Raw genomic sequence first — 16,247 nt, forward strand, 5'->3', positions numbered from 1 at the left:
GACTTCCGCGAGTATCATTTTATGATGAATCTTTGCAAGCCATGAAAACATTTATCAGAGTTTTACCAAAAAATCAGGATTTTTTAAATTTATTTACATTTTTTTCGATTTTACAGTTGAGCCTTGTGTCCATTGTAGAAGTCCTATGGAGTAGCCACTCATACTCATCAATTTATCTTGGAGTTAAGTATGAACTTCTTGGTTCTTGATGCTTCAATGTGTTGCGAGAAATGTCTATATCATGTTTGTATCGTGCTTCGGCTCAACAAGATACTCATTGAAGATGTACTGATAGTTGTATGTATGTCTATCATCTTCAATGTCCTGTCTTGCAAGATGATGCAACATTTCATTATTTTCCATATGACCTTGGTGTTTCAATACTCGAGAGGGCCCCAAATAATGCTCAAGGGATTTTTAAAAGCACACCGAAAGCTCTCTATCCACATCCTTCTTTGTCGATACTTCATGCATTGCAAAGTAAGATATCTTGATCTCTTGAGGACACTGGATTGTTTTTACAAATGTGGCCCATGAAGGATAGATGTCATCTGCAAGGCAGTAAACCATAGTGTACTGAGATCCGTTGATAAAGTAGTTGAAAGAAGGAGCATCTCCGACAACAAGCCTTGCGAGATCTCGACATCACATTCATGTCATTAGAAGAGCCACACATTCCAAAGAATGAATGTCAAATTCATAGATCATTCGATGCCTAGAATGCTAGCTGTTGGCAGGGCTTCGAGATGGCCAACAAACGATGGAGGGGCTCGAAGGAAGAAGATGTGAGGTACGCTTCTGGTGATCAGACCAACAAGCCGACGACGACAACGATAGAGCTTGATTCAAGCAACGCCAACAATTGGGGAGCGTCCCGAAGTGGGGCAGGCGGGCGTCGGAGGCAGCAGAGTGTCAGTGAAGGCCATGAGATATTGGCGGAGTCAAAGAGTGATCGCGGGAGGCAATGCCGACGACAATGTGGAGTGGTGTTAGGAAGGTGCAGCCGAGGGGGAGGGAAAATTATTTACTCACGAATGGCGGTTGAATATATTTGCAAAAATGATAGACTCTCGGATTTGTTTTACAAAAAGTTACGGGCCTATATTTTTCCCTTCGGTAATCTTCCTTTTTGATTTTTACCGTGGGACCGGCCTCATCTAATCACCAATTAAAATAACCCAGCTCAGCCTCGTCCGTAGAAGTCCTGTAAAGCATCCGTAGATGTAGCAAAGCTCATATATTTGAGAGTCGGGGCGATCGTGAAGTAAAAGTTTAGCTCTACGACACTAACAAGGAATTGGTTTAAAATTAAAAAATTTACTCCTCTAAATTTTCTTATAGGGTCGGCTATAGATGCTCTTAAACCCCAGGAATCTTCCGCAGATTTTCATATTTCCTTTGTGCACGAGAAAAAGTAGCGTTTGGCCAAGGTACCCTTTGCACCGCTTACTCGGGAGCTATGTTATGTAGCCTGGCACCACTAGCAGAGCACTAATGTGAGCCGAGCTGAAGCTGTCTCCCCAGATGTCGTCCAAGAAACAGAGGAGAAATCGCATAGGCATACCGGTGCAGAGAGTGAGAGAGTATTCATCACGTGCCCTGGTAAGCAGAGCACGCGGCAACGCAGCCTGCCCGCCCGACAACCGGAGACAGAGGCTACTCCCGAAGTGGAAAGGTCAAAGCGGTTGCTCTGTTCGACTGCTGCACCTGCATGGGAGGACCAGACAGGCAGAGTAAACAAAGCAGAGCATGCCAGCACGAGGCCACCGGTCCGCGCACTGTCTTCTGATCTAACGGTCGTCTCCTTCCTCGCGACCGCCCAAGCTCCGTATCCGCCTTGCCCTGCGGACTGCCGTGCACGGGCACGTTTGCCTCTGCGCCTAAGCAAACCACGTCCCAACCCTTCCAGGCCAAGAAACCGCTCCGATTTATGCCGGCCACCCCGCGCCCAGCGACATGCCGCCGCCACTGCACCCCAATCCAAGAACGCCGCGGTTCGTACATGGCGCACGCTGGTGACATGACGGCCTTCTACGGCGCCTGGGTGGGCCGCGAGGAGGAGATCGTGTCCGACCTCACGGCCGCGCTCGGGGCGCGCCGGCGCGACGCGCTGGCTCCGCTCGTGGACGCGGCCATGGACCACGTGGCCACCTTGTACGAGCACAAGGCGAGCCTCGCCGACCGCGACGTGGTGGCCGCGCTCGACCAGCGCTGGCTCAACCCGCTGGAGCGCACCTTCCTGTGGGCGTGGGGCTGGCGGCCCGCGCTCGTGTTCCGCTTCGTGGACGGCTCAGGCATTGGCCCGCGCCAGCGCCGCGAGCTGGAGGACCTGCGCGCGGCCACGGCGGCGGCCGAGAAGGAGGTGGACCGGGAGGTGGCGGCCGTGCAGGAGTCGCTGGCGGGGCCGCGCGTGCTGGAGGCGCTGCGCCAGCGCCGGCAGCACCCGCGCAACGGCGTCCAGGCGGACGAGGCCGTGGCCGCGGTGGGGCAGTCGCTCCGCGTGCTGCTGGCCGCGGGCGACGCGCTCCGCGAGCGCACTGTGCGCGGCGTCGTCGGGGTGCTGGCCCCGGACGCGGAGCAGGCTGGCGCCTTCTTCGCGGCCATGCTGAGGTTCCACCTGGGCGTCCACCGCGCCGGCCGCGCCTGGAGCTCCGGCCACGGCGGCGGCCGGCGAGGCCTCTAGCCGGTGAACTCCACCCAAAATTATACCCCGTTGCGTCCGATTATGCACGAGGGGAGAAATAATGCCCCGCATTAGAGTGCATTGTCTGTGTCAGGCTAGACTAGCCATTGCAATAAGAGTCGGCCGAGTCATGTTTTCTCGGGTCGTCCGGTCATGTGTTCACTTGTTGTTTGCCATGTCGAATTGCTTATCATGTGGACTGTCGGTTTCAATGGTGGCGGCCGGCGTAAGTCGCCGCCTTCCGATGTCCAGTCACTCGCTACTCGCTAGTCCAGCGTCAAGTATCATCGTCTTGCCTGGGCAATCTGGTCGTTGCGAGTATCAAATTATAAGATTCTCTAATTGTACGCACTCGGCAAAGTCTGCGAGTTCTAAGATTTGTGCCAACCTATGGCCCATCTGCATGTATAGTTCTTGTATTGGTATCTCAGCTGTCGGTATTTTAATATAGTCAAATCACTATCTGGCCTACAAAGAACGGTGATCTGTCTTTTTTCTTATGGTTATTGTGATGATGTCGAAAACAGACGACAGATGTTGGTGTGAAGCTTAGCAATATTCTGTTATCTTTTCAGTTGTGTGTCGGGTCGGTTTTTATGTGATTTATATTTTGTTTTTTTATTATAAAATTAAAACACATATTACCATGCAAAATGGATTACGTCTGTCTTATCATAAGCGTCTTCTTCATGCATCTTTTTCTCTTACATGCATGCATACAGGAAATTTCAGCTCCACTCTTCTACTCCCTCCGTTTCAAAATATAAGATCTTTTAGAGATTTCACTAAGAGACTATATACGAAGCAAAATAAGTGAATGTACACTCTAAAATATATTTATATACATCCGTATGTAGTTTATAGTGGAATCTCTAAAAGGTCTTATATTTAGGAACGGGGGGAGTACATAATAAATTCACTGCTATTTTATTTTACCTTGGTAAAACTAAATCATTCATATCTTTTATTTTTTTATATATATTTGAACTCCATACATAAAGACCTTTAGAATAGGATAAGTCTTGGATAGATTTAAAACAAGTTTAAATTTCAACATTTGATATTCCATACGTGAAACAAACCTAATTTTGTGTGTTATTTTACAAATACGCAATTGAAATAGATGTGATTTTTGTATAACAAGCCAGTGAAAAGTGAAATGTGGCTTTAGAAAATGAAAATGATATGAAATTGAAATATTAACTGGTGGACATGATTATCTGGAGACGTGTAACAATTTTTTTGAGGAATTAAAATATTTTCATTCAAAATTATGGAATTGAAATATATGTGATTATTGTGAAATAGCAGTGAAAAGTGAAATATGGGTTCTAAAAATGGAAATAATATGAAACTGAAATGTCAACCTGTGAAATTGATATTTTTGCGGGTGTGTGGAATTGATTATTTGAAAATGTGTGTCAGTTTATTTCGAATGAGTGAAATACGTTATTTCAAAAATGTGAAATTGAAATAGATGTGATTTTTGTAAAACAAGCCAGTGAAATGTGGGTTCTAAAAATGAAAAATAACATGAAACTGAAATGCCAACTTATGAAGCTAATTATTTGAAATGTGTAACATTCTATTTCAAAAGAGTGAAATGTGCTATTTAAAAAATGTGGAATTCACGGAAAATTAAAACTATATGAAACCGAAAATGCCATCTTGTGGAACTCATTATTTCGAAATGTATAACAATTTATTTCAAAAGAGGGAATATTTTATTTAAAAATCTGCAATTGAAATAGATATGATTTATGTGAAATATGGTTCATGAACTTTTGAACCAATTTAAATGTATCCAAAATTTGTCTTGTTTTAAAGGTCTTTGTGACATGAGTTCAAATATTAAAAAAATGAAATCAGAAATTTGATTTAAGAGATATTGATGATTTTAAGTTGTGAAAGTGAAATAAATGATGAATTAGTTTGAAAGAGAGAAGAGAGAGAAAGGGGTTGTAGATCTATCGTGTATAGAGAACAATGTGTTCCTTTCTTACTGCCTGCAATAATCGTCATCAACCAATTCAAAAATAAATCCTCATCAACCAAATTTTAGTTAGGCCAAGTAGGCTGGAAAAAAGCACCGGTCGCCTTGGCTAACCGTGTCGCCCCCCAAAAAAAGCTAGGGCTCCACCGCCTTCCACCGGCATCGTCGCTGGTCCGCCCGTCTTCGGTGGCCTTAGGACCATGGAGGCGGAGTGGATCTCGGCCCTTGTCGGTGGGAGGGCTCCGTTGTTAGATCTTTCTTTAAATTTTGTTAGGGTTTGTGTTCTGTTTAGGAAGACAAGACGATGGCGGCTCCCTGAAGAAGGAATAAAGGTCTCCCCGCCCAGCCCCCGTTCCGGTGATGCGTCTAGCATCGTTGGTGGGCGTGTGGAGGCGTGTCTCTGGTGGATCTATCTTTGGTGGATTTGTTCCGATTTGTTCATCGTACGTCTTTGTTTGCGTGTTTTTAGGTTGGATAATTCCGATCTACACTCTTCATCTGCGACGGTTGCTGTTCTGGTGTGTTGGTCCTATGGGGCCTTAGCACAACGACTTCCTGACTATCTACTACAACAATGTTTGCCCAATTCCAACGAGGGAGGGGCGATGACAGTGGCGTGTCTTCGGCTCGCTTCAGTGCTTGTAGTCGTCGCTAGGTGGTCTTTGAATCTGAATGTAATTTTTTATTATTTCTATTTTTCGCGGTACTATCATGATTGAAGATGAATAGGTTGGAAGTTTTTCCCTCAAAAAAGAGAGAATGGGCAGCACATGCATGCATAAGTAAAAGCTGACATTGGTGGGACTACTAGAAGCTAGGCACGTCCTCGCATCCGCGTTCATGGCCGCGTAAGCATGCGACTGTCGCCGTCGGTCGGATCTCTTCGCTCCGACCACTGCTCCCGCGGTGTCCGGATCCGGCCTCCATGCGAGCTGCTCTTCCTTTCCCTCCGCGTGGACGAGCAGGTGTGCAAGATGAGGCCCCGCAACCTCGCATCGTCCCTTTTGTCCTCAACACCAGGAGCGGTGTCCGTCGTTCTGTTGGTGCCTCCGTCCGCTGCTCGATCCGACCCGGATCTGGATGTAACGCCCAGCCTCCACGCGCGATGCTCTTCCTTTCCCTCCGCGTGGACGGGCATGTGTGCAAGATGAGGCCCCGCAACCTCGCGTCGTCCCTTTTGTCCTCAACACCAGCAGCGGCGTCCGTCGTCCTGTCGGTGCCTCCGTCCGCTGCTCGATCCGACCCGGATCTGGATGTAACGCCCCAGACACACCCACCGACGGTCGTCTCATCCTAGAATTCCTTATTGATATGAGTAGTCTATCATCCCTAATAAGGCATTCCCTCTTGGCACAAACGTCTGTGCATTCAGTCCAGTATATGTGCCATGCTGTGTGCCACGACGGGTCACAAACGTCATGAACAACATGACCGCACACCTGTCTGCAAACATCCTTGTAACCGTGAGGGTCGACTCTGATACCAACTTAACTAGTAACGCCCCGGACACGCCCGCCGGCAGTCATTGCTCCTCGCAGGTTCTAGACTGGCCCCACATATCAATACTAGTCTTTTTTGAATGGGCTTCCGAGAAAGAAGGAATTCCTTATTGATATTGTAGTCTATCATCCCTAATAAGCGAGGCTATCACACTCGATCTCTTGTCCGTGCTGCCGCAGCAGATGCTGGGGCGCCGCTCCATCCAGGTTGGTGGTGATTGATGCCGCTGATCAGATGGGTTGGAGATTTGCGGCAGTGGGGAGGAGGAGGTGGCGTATACCTACTCCTTGGCTCTGTGAGCTCGACTGGATGGACTTGGTGGCGCGGGGTGACGATGGTGAGCGAGCACTGGTGGTGGTGGAGCTTCCCGTCGGGCTAGCAATAACCCTAGATCAAATTGGGGTGTCAGCGAGGTGTGTGGCCCACGGTCAACCTCGTGATTTGTGCGTCTAACCCCAACCTCTTTTTATAGTGCTGGCGACAGGGGGCCACCAACCAGAAGAGGGTTGGGCGCCCCCTATCGGGGCGCAGGACAAGGGGCCCGCTGAGCCGTTGGGATCAAACGGGTGGAGACCAACCTAACAGGTGAGGGAGCCCTAAAGGTGCGCTAGGTTGCCCGTGGGCAAGTTTCCAGCTTCCGCGTCCGCGAGGCTCCGTGTGTCGACTGCTGCTCTGACCTCGCCTGTCGTCTCTACCGCCACGCTGGCCGAGGCTGCGCTGGCCTCTCGCAAGGCCGACTCATCCATAGGTGGGCGTAGGGCCGGCACCGGCGCCACCCATGTTGTCATTATCCGCGTCTTTCCCGGCCAGCTACCGTCATCCTCGGTGTCGACGCCTTCATCCCTGCCAGGCCTAGATTAGGCACCTTCGGAGCTCCTGCGGACTGGGTTTCTGCAGCATGCGGCGTGCCCTGCTTGGCCGCCACGACACTTGATGTCCAGGGTTATCAATCATAATGGTGCGGGCACGTGGGGTTCTACTGCCATGACGAAGAGGACGATGATGAAGAACAAATGGTGCCACAGATGCCACATGCCGCCTCCATGGCCTTCGACTCCACCCTGGTCCCTACAACATTGATTGCTGCCAATGGCTTGGTCCTAAACGCTGCTTAGTCGGGTGTGGGACGTGTTCCGGTGGCGTGCGAGAGATGGCAAGAGGTGTTTGTTGGGTAACGTAGCATAAATTCAAAATTTTCCTACGCATATTCAGATCTTCCTATGGAGAAACCAGCAACGAGAGCGGGGTAAGAGCATCTTCATACCTTTGAAGATCGCTAAGCGGAAGCGTTGCTAGAACGCGGTTGATGGAGTCGTACTCGCAGCGATTCCGATCTAGTGTCGAACCACGGCACCTCCGCGTTCAACACACGTGCAGCCCGGTGACGTCTCCCACACCTTGATCCAGCAAGGAGGAGGGAGAGGTTGGGGAAGAACTCCAGCAGCACGACGGCGTGGTGTCGGTGGAGAGACGAGGTCTCCCGGCAGGGCTTCGCCAAGCATCGGCAGAGAGGAGGAGGGAGAGGAGCGGGGCTGCGCCGAGAGAGAGGAAAAACCGTGTGTCTCAATGGCCAAAAGTGCCCGATATATATAGGGGAAGGGGAGAGGGGGTGCCACCCCTAGGGTTCCCACCCTAGGGGGTGCGGCAGCCCTCCCAGATGGGAGGTGCGGCGGCCAGAGGGGGGAGGAGGGGGTGGCGCACCATCTGGTGGGCCTTAGGCCCACCTGGCCTAGGGTTTGCCCCCCCCCCTTTTCTCTCCCTTGCGCTATGGGCTGAGTGGGGAGGCGCCAGCCCACCTAGGGGCTGGTTCCCACCCCCACTTGGCCCACCTTATCTCCCGGGGTCGTTGCCCCCCTTCGGTGGTCCCCCGGGGCCACCTCCGGTGGTCCCGGTGATGCCCGAAACACTTTCGATGTCCGAAACCATCCGTCCTATATATCAATCTTTACCTCCGGACCATTCCGGAGCTCCTCGTGACGTCTGGGATCTCATCCGGGACTCCGAACAACTTTCGGTAACCTCGTATAACAATTCCCTATAACCCTAGCGTCATCGAACCTTAAGTGTGTAGACCCTACGGGTTTGGGAGACATGCAGACATGACCGAGACACCTTTCTGGCCAATAACCATCAGCGGGGTCTGGATACCCATGGTAGCTCCCACTTGTTCCACGATGATCTCATCGGATGAACCACGATGTCAAGGATTCAATCAATCCCGTATACGATTCCCTTTGTCTGTCGGTATAGAACTTGCCCGAGATTCGATCGTCGGTATACCTATACCTTGTTCAATCTCGTTACCGGTAAGTCTCTTTACTCGTTCCGTAGCACGTCATCGTGTGACTAACTCCTTAGTCACATTGAGCTCATGATGATGTTCTACCGAGTGGGCCCAGAGATACCTCTCCGTCACACGGAGTGACAAATCCCGATCTCGATTCGTACCAACCCAACAGACACTTTCGGAGGTACCCGTAGTGCACCTTTATAGTCACCCAGTTACGTTGTGACGTTTGATACACCCAAAGCACTCCTACGGTATCCGGGAGTTGCACAATCTCACGGTCGAAGGAAAAGATACTTGACATTAGAAAAGCAATAGCATACGAACAATACGATCTAGTGCTAGGCTTAGGACTGGGTCTTGTCCATCACATCATTCTCCCAATGATGTGATCCCGTTATCAATGACATCTAATGCCCATGATCAGGAAACCATGGTCATCTATTGACTAAAGAGCTAGCCAACTAGAGGCTTGCCAGGGATACATTGTGATCTATTTATTCACACATGTATTACTGTTTCCTGTTAATACAATTATAGCATGAACAATAGACGATTATCATGAACAAGGAAATATGATAATAACCATTTTATTATTGCCTCTAGGGCATATTTCCAACAGTGTTGCCCCGACGTGGTCCGCATTGTCCAATTTTGCTAGCCCCGACAGTGGCTCCTCGCCCCATCCCTTCTTGGATGCATGGTCGATGTTGCAGATGCCTCGTTCATGGGTACCGTGCGGCTGTGTGCAGAGATCCATTTCGGTGCTCCCGTTTCTTGGAGAACAGTAACCATGCACACGGATGCCGCAATCCATGGCATCCTCTAAGCTCGTTGTCTTGCCTTGCTGTGCAGCCATTACTCGGTACCGTGCATCGTCCTCCTTTAGCTTCATGCGAGGGTCCGATGAATCCATGCTCCCATCCAAGATGCTTCCTTATATTTGTAAATATGCTACTGCTCTGTGGACCGCCAATGCCAGAAGCAAATGACCACGCCAATGAAGGAGAAGAGTGGGAGAAGTGGTGATATGACCGGTTGCTGATCCTGGTGAAACTTGCGGAAGGGGTAGAGTTGCTGTTGAAGTGCTTTTGGTGACCAAATTTTGTTAGACTTGTGATCCGTAGTGATCCTACGTTGTTTGATTTTGGGTTGTGTTGTACTGTAAGGGGTGTTATGCAGTACTTTGTGATCTTAAGGTAGTTTGTTAAGTGCGGTTTTGGATGATATTCCATGTTTTCGCTCCATAGTCCGTGTTCCTGATGACACGGCAGACGGTGGGTTTCCTGGTATTGTCCCGAACTCGTTTCTTTCCTTTCCCTAGCTTTTCTGGTTCTGGTTCAAAAAAGACGTTGTATTTCCGTTATGTATATAATGAAAAGGGGAGAAGCCCGGTTCGAAATTTTGATGCCTTGACTTTGCTCTTATTTTGAAAAGAGCAATGCTACACCTACGTAACAATTGTTGCGTGACTAACGTAAGTGATTTCATGACAGCTTATGGTTGGAGGAATTCAAGGGAGGGCCCCCACCTGGTTGGAATCAGGGGGCTGTGGAGAGTTTAATTAAGGCAAATTACGTAACATCATGTAGGGTTGTACGTAGATATAGCATTTATGTTTTGTAAACATGAAGGCTGAGATTTGATAAGAGATACAGAAGTGACATAGACATGCAAAGCATTCGCCCCACATTATAAATCTATATAGTTTCAAGGATACGTCCAAATTGCACGTATTAGTTGGGTAGAAGGGGAGATAAGTCGCGCGATATAATGGGATGAATGGATATGACGCCCTCTCCAAAGGGAGAGAAGGCAAAGCTAAAAACCAAGAAATCTACTATAGTTTCAAGGCTTGTATTTGTGTTTTTAGCACTAGGGATAAAAAGATGATTGCGTAATTGTCCTCTGCTGAAAACAATATATCATCTATTACTTATGTCATCATAATCGTTGCAGTACTATGTTTTTAACTTAATACTTTAAGGTGCATGGTGGATAACGGTTGGATGGAGTATTAGGTACCGATGAAGTTGGATAACGTTCTATAAATTTACGGACTAGATGGTCATATGTTCATTATGCTATGAATAGTTACTCATAAAAACTTCAATTTAAACCCTGGCCAACTGTGATTTGTTACCACACCATATTATTTTTTAGAGAGTGAACTATAGTGAACCTATGGACCCTAATCCATTTTCTTCTATAAAGCATTCAATATGTGTGAACATTCTTTTTTAATTTTTTGCTTTAACATTCTTGTCAACTTGCCGTCAAGGTCAAAGCCTTTTTCTGTTTCCATTGTTGTTCTAATCCTTTGTAACTAGCAAAGCTAGTGAGACTAACAACCTCAGCAGTCCCGTTGTGGACACATGGAAGTTTTCTGTTTGTGCGTGCAAATAGTGATCATTGGTTGTGGCGCTTTGCTCATGGTGGTTCGATAAACTTTGATGTTACTCAAGAAAAATTGTTGCTTGCCGCAAACCCTTACACTTGGGGGGCCAACAACTTTCTAGTAGAAGCACTACTCACGACCGAAAACAGAGCCATCATGCTTTGGCCTCTTGTTCGTGTGCATCGTCAAGATCAACGCAATGTCCTCCTCTTCGTACATGTTAAATTCCTCATCCGATGAGGAATCACCGATGGATAGAACGAATCAATTGAATTCATCTACAATACCAAAACCTCCATCACAAGCTACTTTCATTTGTGCACAACAAAAACACGAGAAATCAAATTTTCTTTTTGTAATGTAGGCAATTGGTCGAACACCTACAATGTGAGAAGAAGACAACTACCCGATTGCTCGATGAAGCTGATGTGCTCGTCATGCTTGATCGGCGCGGGAGGGCCTTGTTTACACCGGGAGGTTGACTTTGTAGAGAGAAAACGGCGACGACGTGCCCTGGGTGGCGTGCAAGGCAACAGTGGCCGCACTCGGTCGCGTGACTAATATCGGAGGTTCATCGGGTGCTAGTTGACGACTACGACCCGTAGAGGAGCGACTACGGCTATGACGGGTGGTGGAGGGACGACAACCAATTGGAATCGTGCGGCGGAAGGTATGTTATCAGATCCTGATTCGGCCACGCGGCTGGGCTTCGGCAGGCGTCCCAAGTGGCGGAGTCAAGGTGAAGCTGTGAGATGGCTGCGAACTGACGGCGGGCGAAATTACGGCAGCGACGGTCAAGAGCAAAGATGGGCACGGCTAGAAGGGAATATCTGGATGATAGTTGGATGTTCGTGCACGACTATTTTTTGATTTTCGGCAACAACCAGGTGCTACAAATGTGTAGCATGTCCTGCCAATTTTTTGACAATTTTTTGCAGCATTGGCAGTTGTTAAAGAGTGTTTTTTTCGTCTGCAAACATAATAAACGACAAGCCTCTAAAATAGGACTGTCATTGAAGATGGTCGTACCGTACCCATCACGTGAATGAAAAGAAAAACTAATCGGAGGAGCATCATGAAAACGGTGGTAAAGCCGTTGTGTTCGAACCCAACCGAGCAGAGGAGAGGAGGCTGCCTGCCTCGCTCCGCTCCCCAAGTCCCCAATCCCCATCCAAAAACCCTCGCTTCCGCTGTCCATGGCGTCGCTGATGGATGACGTCTTCCGTTTGATACTTTGAAGAAGCTTCTGGATTAAAAAAATGTTCACTATTTTGAGAAATTGATCCTAATGTATAAAAAAGCCCCGGAATTTTGAAAACTCTTCGTCGATTGAAAAATAATTGATTGAATAACCAGACTCCAAGCCTGGGAAAAGCCCTCCTGCTGTAAGCACACATCCATCCAGGGACTTCGCTAAAAGAAAAAAAATTCCAGCATGGCCACCCAAAGGCCGAAGAGAAAGCTACGGCCCAACCGAGATGTAGCGCTCTGTTTAGCTTTTGTTAGTTAATACCATACCGCTTAGCTGGACCAAGCACGGCTGATTTATAAGTCGCTCCCCGGGCAGAGTTAGCACCACACGGCAGGTGTGGTCAGCTCCTTGATGCTGATGAAATGTTTGTGTAGAAGAAGAAGAAAAAAGAGGCCCCATGTGTATACTATTTATTTAAATTATAAATTATAAATTAAAAAGAGGCTGTGCCGTGCTTGCCTACCACACCGACATGGGTGTGCCTGCAATTTTTTTACTATGAGGAGTTTTCATTTCTTTGCACGAAAAAAATAAATCATTTTTTGATTGTAAAAAATGGTTTTTTGTGAAGAAGCCACCAAATATTTGTTGTCAAATTGGACCACCTGGATTTGTTTAAAATATTAGACCATATTTTATGTACAAATAACCGAATGGTTTCCGCTCAAGAGATTTCCATCCATCTCTCATGAAATTAACAAATTTTCGTTAACAAATTTTCGTCGATTTAGATTGAGTCGGGACTTGGCGTGGGGCCGTCGTATGACCCTTGTAGGGTGTGGTGAAAGTTTGAGTGTGTTTTGCAGAAGCCTGATCAGAGGTCGTTTGTAAACCACACCATATATGAGGTGGTATGTGGCTATCGAAAGGGAAGGTGTCCGGATTGTGAAGGAACTACCCTGTCGATTGTTCCATTCACCTCGAAACTTCTCGTGCTCTCAAAGGGGGACATTACATGACACGTGCCAGCACATTGCATTTTTCCGGGTCCGTCATGAATATTTGAGACATTTATTGCATCCATTGGGTTTTAATGCGGGAATTTGCAGTTCTGCACGGCGGCAACCTGATATGATGTCCAGAAGTGGTTTGTACAATCATATATGATGTATTTAAGGAATATGTATACCTCGTGCAAACAGAGGAGTGGAAGGACCCACCACCCGGGGGCGAATGTACCCTGGCGGCATGCCGGATCTAGTCTTTAAATTGCACGGAAAAATCATACGATGTCGGAAATCCTCGAGACCTGACACAGTGCCGTCATATGGCCCTTGTAGGGTGTGGTGAAAGTTTGAGCGTGTTTTGTAGAAGCCTGACCGGAGACCGCTTGTAAACTATACCATATCTCAAGTTGTATCTCTATATCAAAAGGAAACGTGTTTGGTTTTGTGAAGGAAGTGTAATGTCGGTTGCTCTGTCGTGCCCTCAAAGGGGGGCATTACATGACACGTGCCCGGACATTGCATTTTTCGGAACAACCAGGAATATTTGAAACATTTATTGCATCTATAGTGTTTTAATGCGGAAATTTGTAGATCTACACGGTAGCCACATGAAATGACATCCACAAGTGGTTTCTACAATCATATATTATGTCTTTACAGAATGTGTATACCTCGTGCAACCAGAGGAGTGGCAGGACCCACCACGGGGAGGGGGGAGGGGGGAATGTACCTCGACGACGATGTCGGATCTAGCCGTTAAAATCCACGAAACTTCATATGATGCGAGAAATCCTCGAGACCTCGCACAGTGCCATCATATCACCCTACAAGGCTGTGGTGAAAGTTTGAGTGTGTTTTGCAGAAGCCTGACCTGAGGCCGCTTGTAAACTACACCATATCGGAGGTTGTATGTGTGTATCAAAAGGAAACATGTCCGGACTGTGAAGCCATATTGCTCCATTCACCTCGAAACTTGTCGTGGTCTCAAGGGGGGGGCATTACATGACACATGCCAGGACATTGCATTTTTCGGGTCCGCCGGGAATATCTGAGACATTTATTGCATCCATTGGGTTTTAATGCGGGATCTGCGGATCTGCACGACGGCCACCTGAAATGTTGTCTAGAAGTGGTTTGTACAATCATATATGATGTCTTTAAGGAATGTGTATACCTCGTGCAAACAGAGGAGTGGAAGGACCCACCACCTGAAATGATGTCCAGAAGTGGTTTCTACAATCATATATGATGTCTTTGCGGAATGTGTATACCTCCAGCTGGACCCGACGCACATGTTTCCCGCCTCCAAGTGTCGACGACGGTACCGTCCATGTAGTGGGGGCACACCCGGAGCCCAAGACGGGCGTCTACGCATGCCACATCACTTTGAGACATGCACAAAAAATCTGAAGTTGAAATAAGCTTAAAAATGAAACGCCTTTTAAAAATACGAGTATTCATTCGAAACCCTCATACTTTGAAAGAGATTGTCCTGTTTCTACACGAAGTGCATCCAGTTTTCGTCGTAATCCTTTCAACTTTTTATCACATGCTATGTGGGTGAAATGATGATATTATGTCAAGTTTCAACCTTTTCAGAGTTCATTTGTAGTGCTTTTCAATTTCAGTGTCATTTGAATAAAAAAAATCACTAATGCATGAAAAATAGCAAATGAAGTCAAAAAGGGTTGAAATTTGATGATGTGGCTTTGAATGGTGCATATTGAACGCACAAAAAGTTTGAAGAAAGAGATTGTCCAGTTTATACTCGAAGTGCATCCAGTTTTTGTCGTAACCCTCTCAACTTTTTAGCACATGCTACGTGGGTCAAATGATGATACCATGTCAAGTTTCAGCCTTTTCAGAGTTCATTTGTAGTGCTTTTCAATTTCAGGGTCATTTGGCTAAAAAAATCATTAAATTCATGAAAAATAGCAAATGAAGTCAAAAAGAGTTGAAAATTGATGAAGTGCCTTTGAATGGTGCATATTGAACACACAAAAACTCTGGAGTTGAAATAAGCTTAAAAATGAAACGTCTTGTGTAACAGATGAGTATTCGTTCGAAACCGTGATACTTCAAAAGAGATTGTCTAGTTTGTACACTGAGTGCATCCAATTTTTGTCGTAACCCTCTCAACTTTTTATGACATGCTATGTGGATGAAATTATGATACCATGCCAACTTTTAGCCTTTTCAGAGTTCATTTGTAGTGCTTTTTAATTTCAGATTTATTTGGCTTAAAAATCATTAAATGCATGAAGAAAATAAAAAACAAACCGTATATTCATAATAAAAAATCATTTAAGAGAAACCACCACAAGATCATGATGAAAAATCATTTAAAAGTTGTCCAAATCTACGGAAGCATCAATTACTTGTGATTTTTTACTAAGAACAAGGACCTATATGCAAAAGTACATGAGGTTACATTTCTAACATACAGAGAAATAAAAATAAACCGGATATTCATAATCTATGGAAAATTCTACTCCAAATCGATATATAATTTGTGTATGTTTAAGTTTACATAAATTAAAATTAAATTAATCAAAATTTTTAAGTATAAAAAATGAAAATGAAAACAAAAATAGTATGTAATACATATGCCTACGGCTTGGCCATCGGGGTAGCTTTGCCACGTGGATTTTGCTGAATAAAATATGTATAATATCTATGCTGATGACCCCGTTAGGACGTCGGCATAGCTTAAATGACGTCAACATGCCGTTTGAGTATGGGTCGACGGGCCATCTATGTGCCGACAGCTGTTGTGGCATAGATGGAGGTGTGCCGACGGCCTTTCTACACCTACGGCTTTTCATGGGCCGTTAGCATATCCCCATCGATGCCGACGGGGCCATCGGCATAAAAAAAGCCGTCGGCAACTAGGGTTATTCCCATAGTGTCGACAGGGTAGACAACGACGACCAAGGAAAAAGATGTCGTGGATATCCACCGTGCCGGTTGGAGCTAGGCCGGCGACGGCTACAAACCCTAGCATGGCGGAGTTTGGAAGGAGAAGAGAGATGGGATGAAGAGAGATGGGATGTTAGGACGGTGGATACAACCTTCGGGGGTCACCGAGCGCCAACCTAGCGAATTACCGACTGAAAAACTGGTGACAGGATGACCCCCATCCACGATTAACGACAACGCTCCAATTTGTGGGAGCCTATGGAGGAAT

At 46.8% G+C, this 16,247-nt stretch overlaps 1 protein-coding gene across 1 annotated transcript; it reads left to right on the forward strand.

The window, feature by feature from the left end:
* Positions 1–1,274: 1,274 nt before the first annotated feature.
* On the forward strand, positions 1,275–3,158 carry LOC123430919 (protein DOG1-like 4). The gene has a single exon (XM_045114748.1). It carries the CDS (start codon positions 1,931–1,933, stop codon positions 2,681–2,683), a length of 753 nt encoding a protein of 250 aa, XP_044970683.1. The 5' UTR covers positions 1,275–1,930; the 3' UTR covers positions 2,684–3,158.
* Positions 3,159–16,247: the final 13,089 nt, after the last annotated feature.

The sequence above is a fragment of the Hordeum vulgare genome, chromosome 2H, assembly GCF_904849725.1.
Source record: "Hordeum vulgare subsp. vulgare chromosome 2H, MorexV3_pseudomolecules_assembly, whole genome shotgun sequence".
Classification (NCBI taxonomy): Eukaryota; Viridiplantae; Streptophyta; class Magnoliopsida; order Poales; family Poaceae; genus Hordeum; species Hordeum vulgare.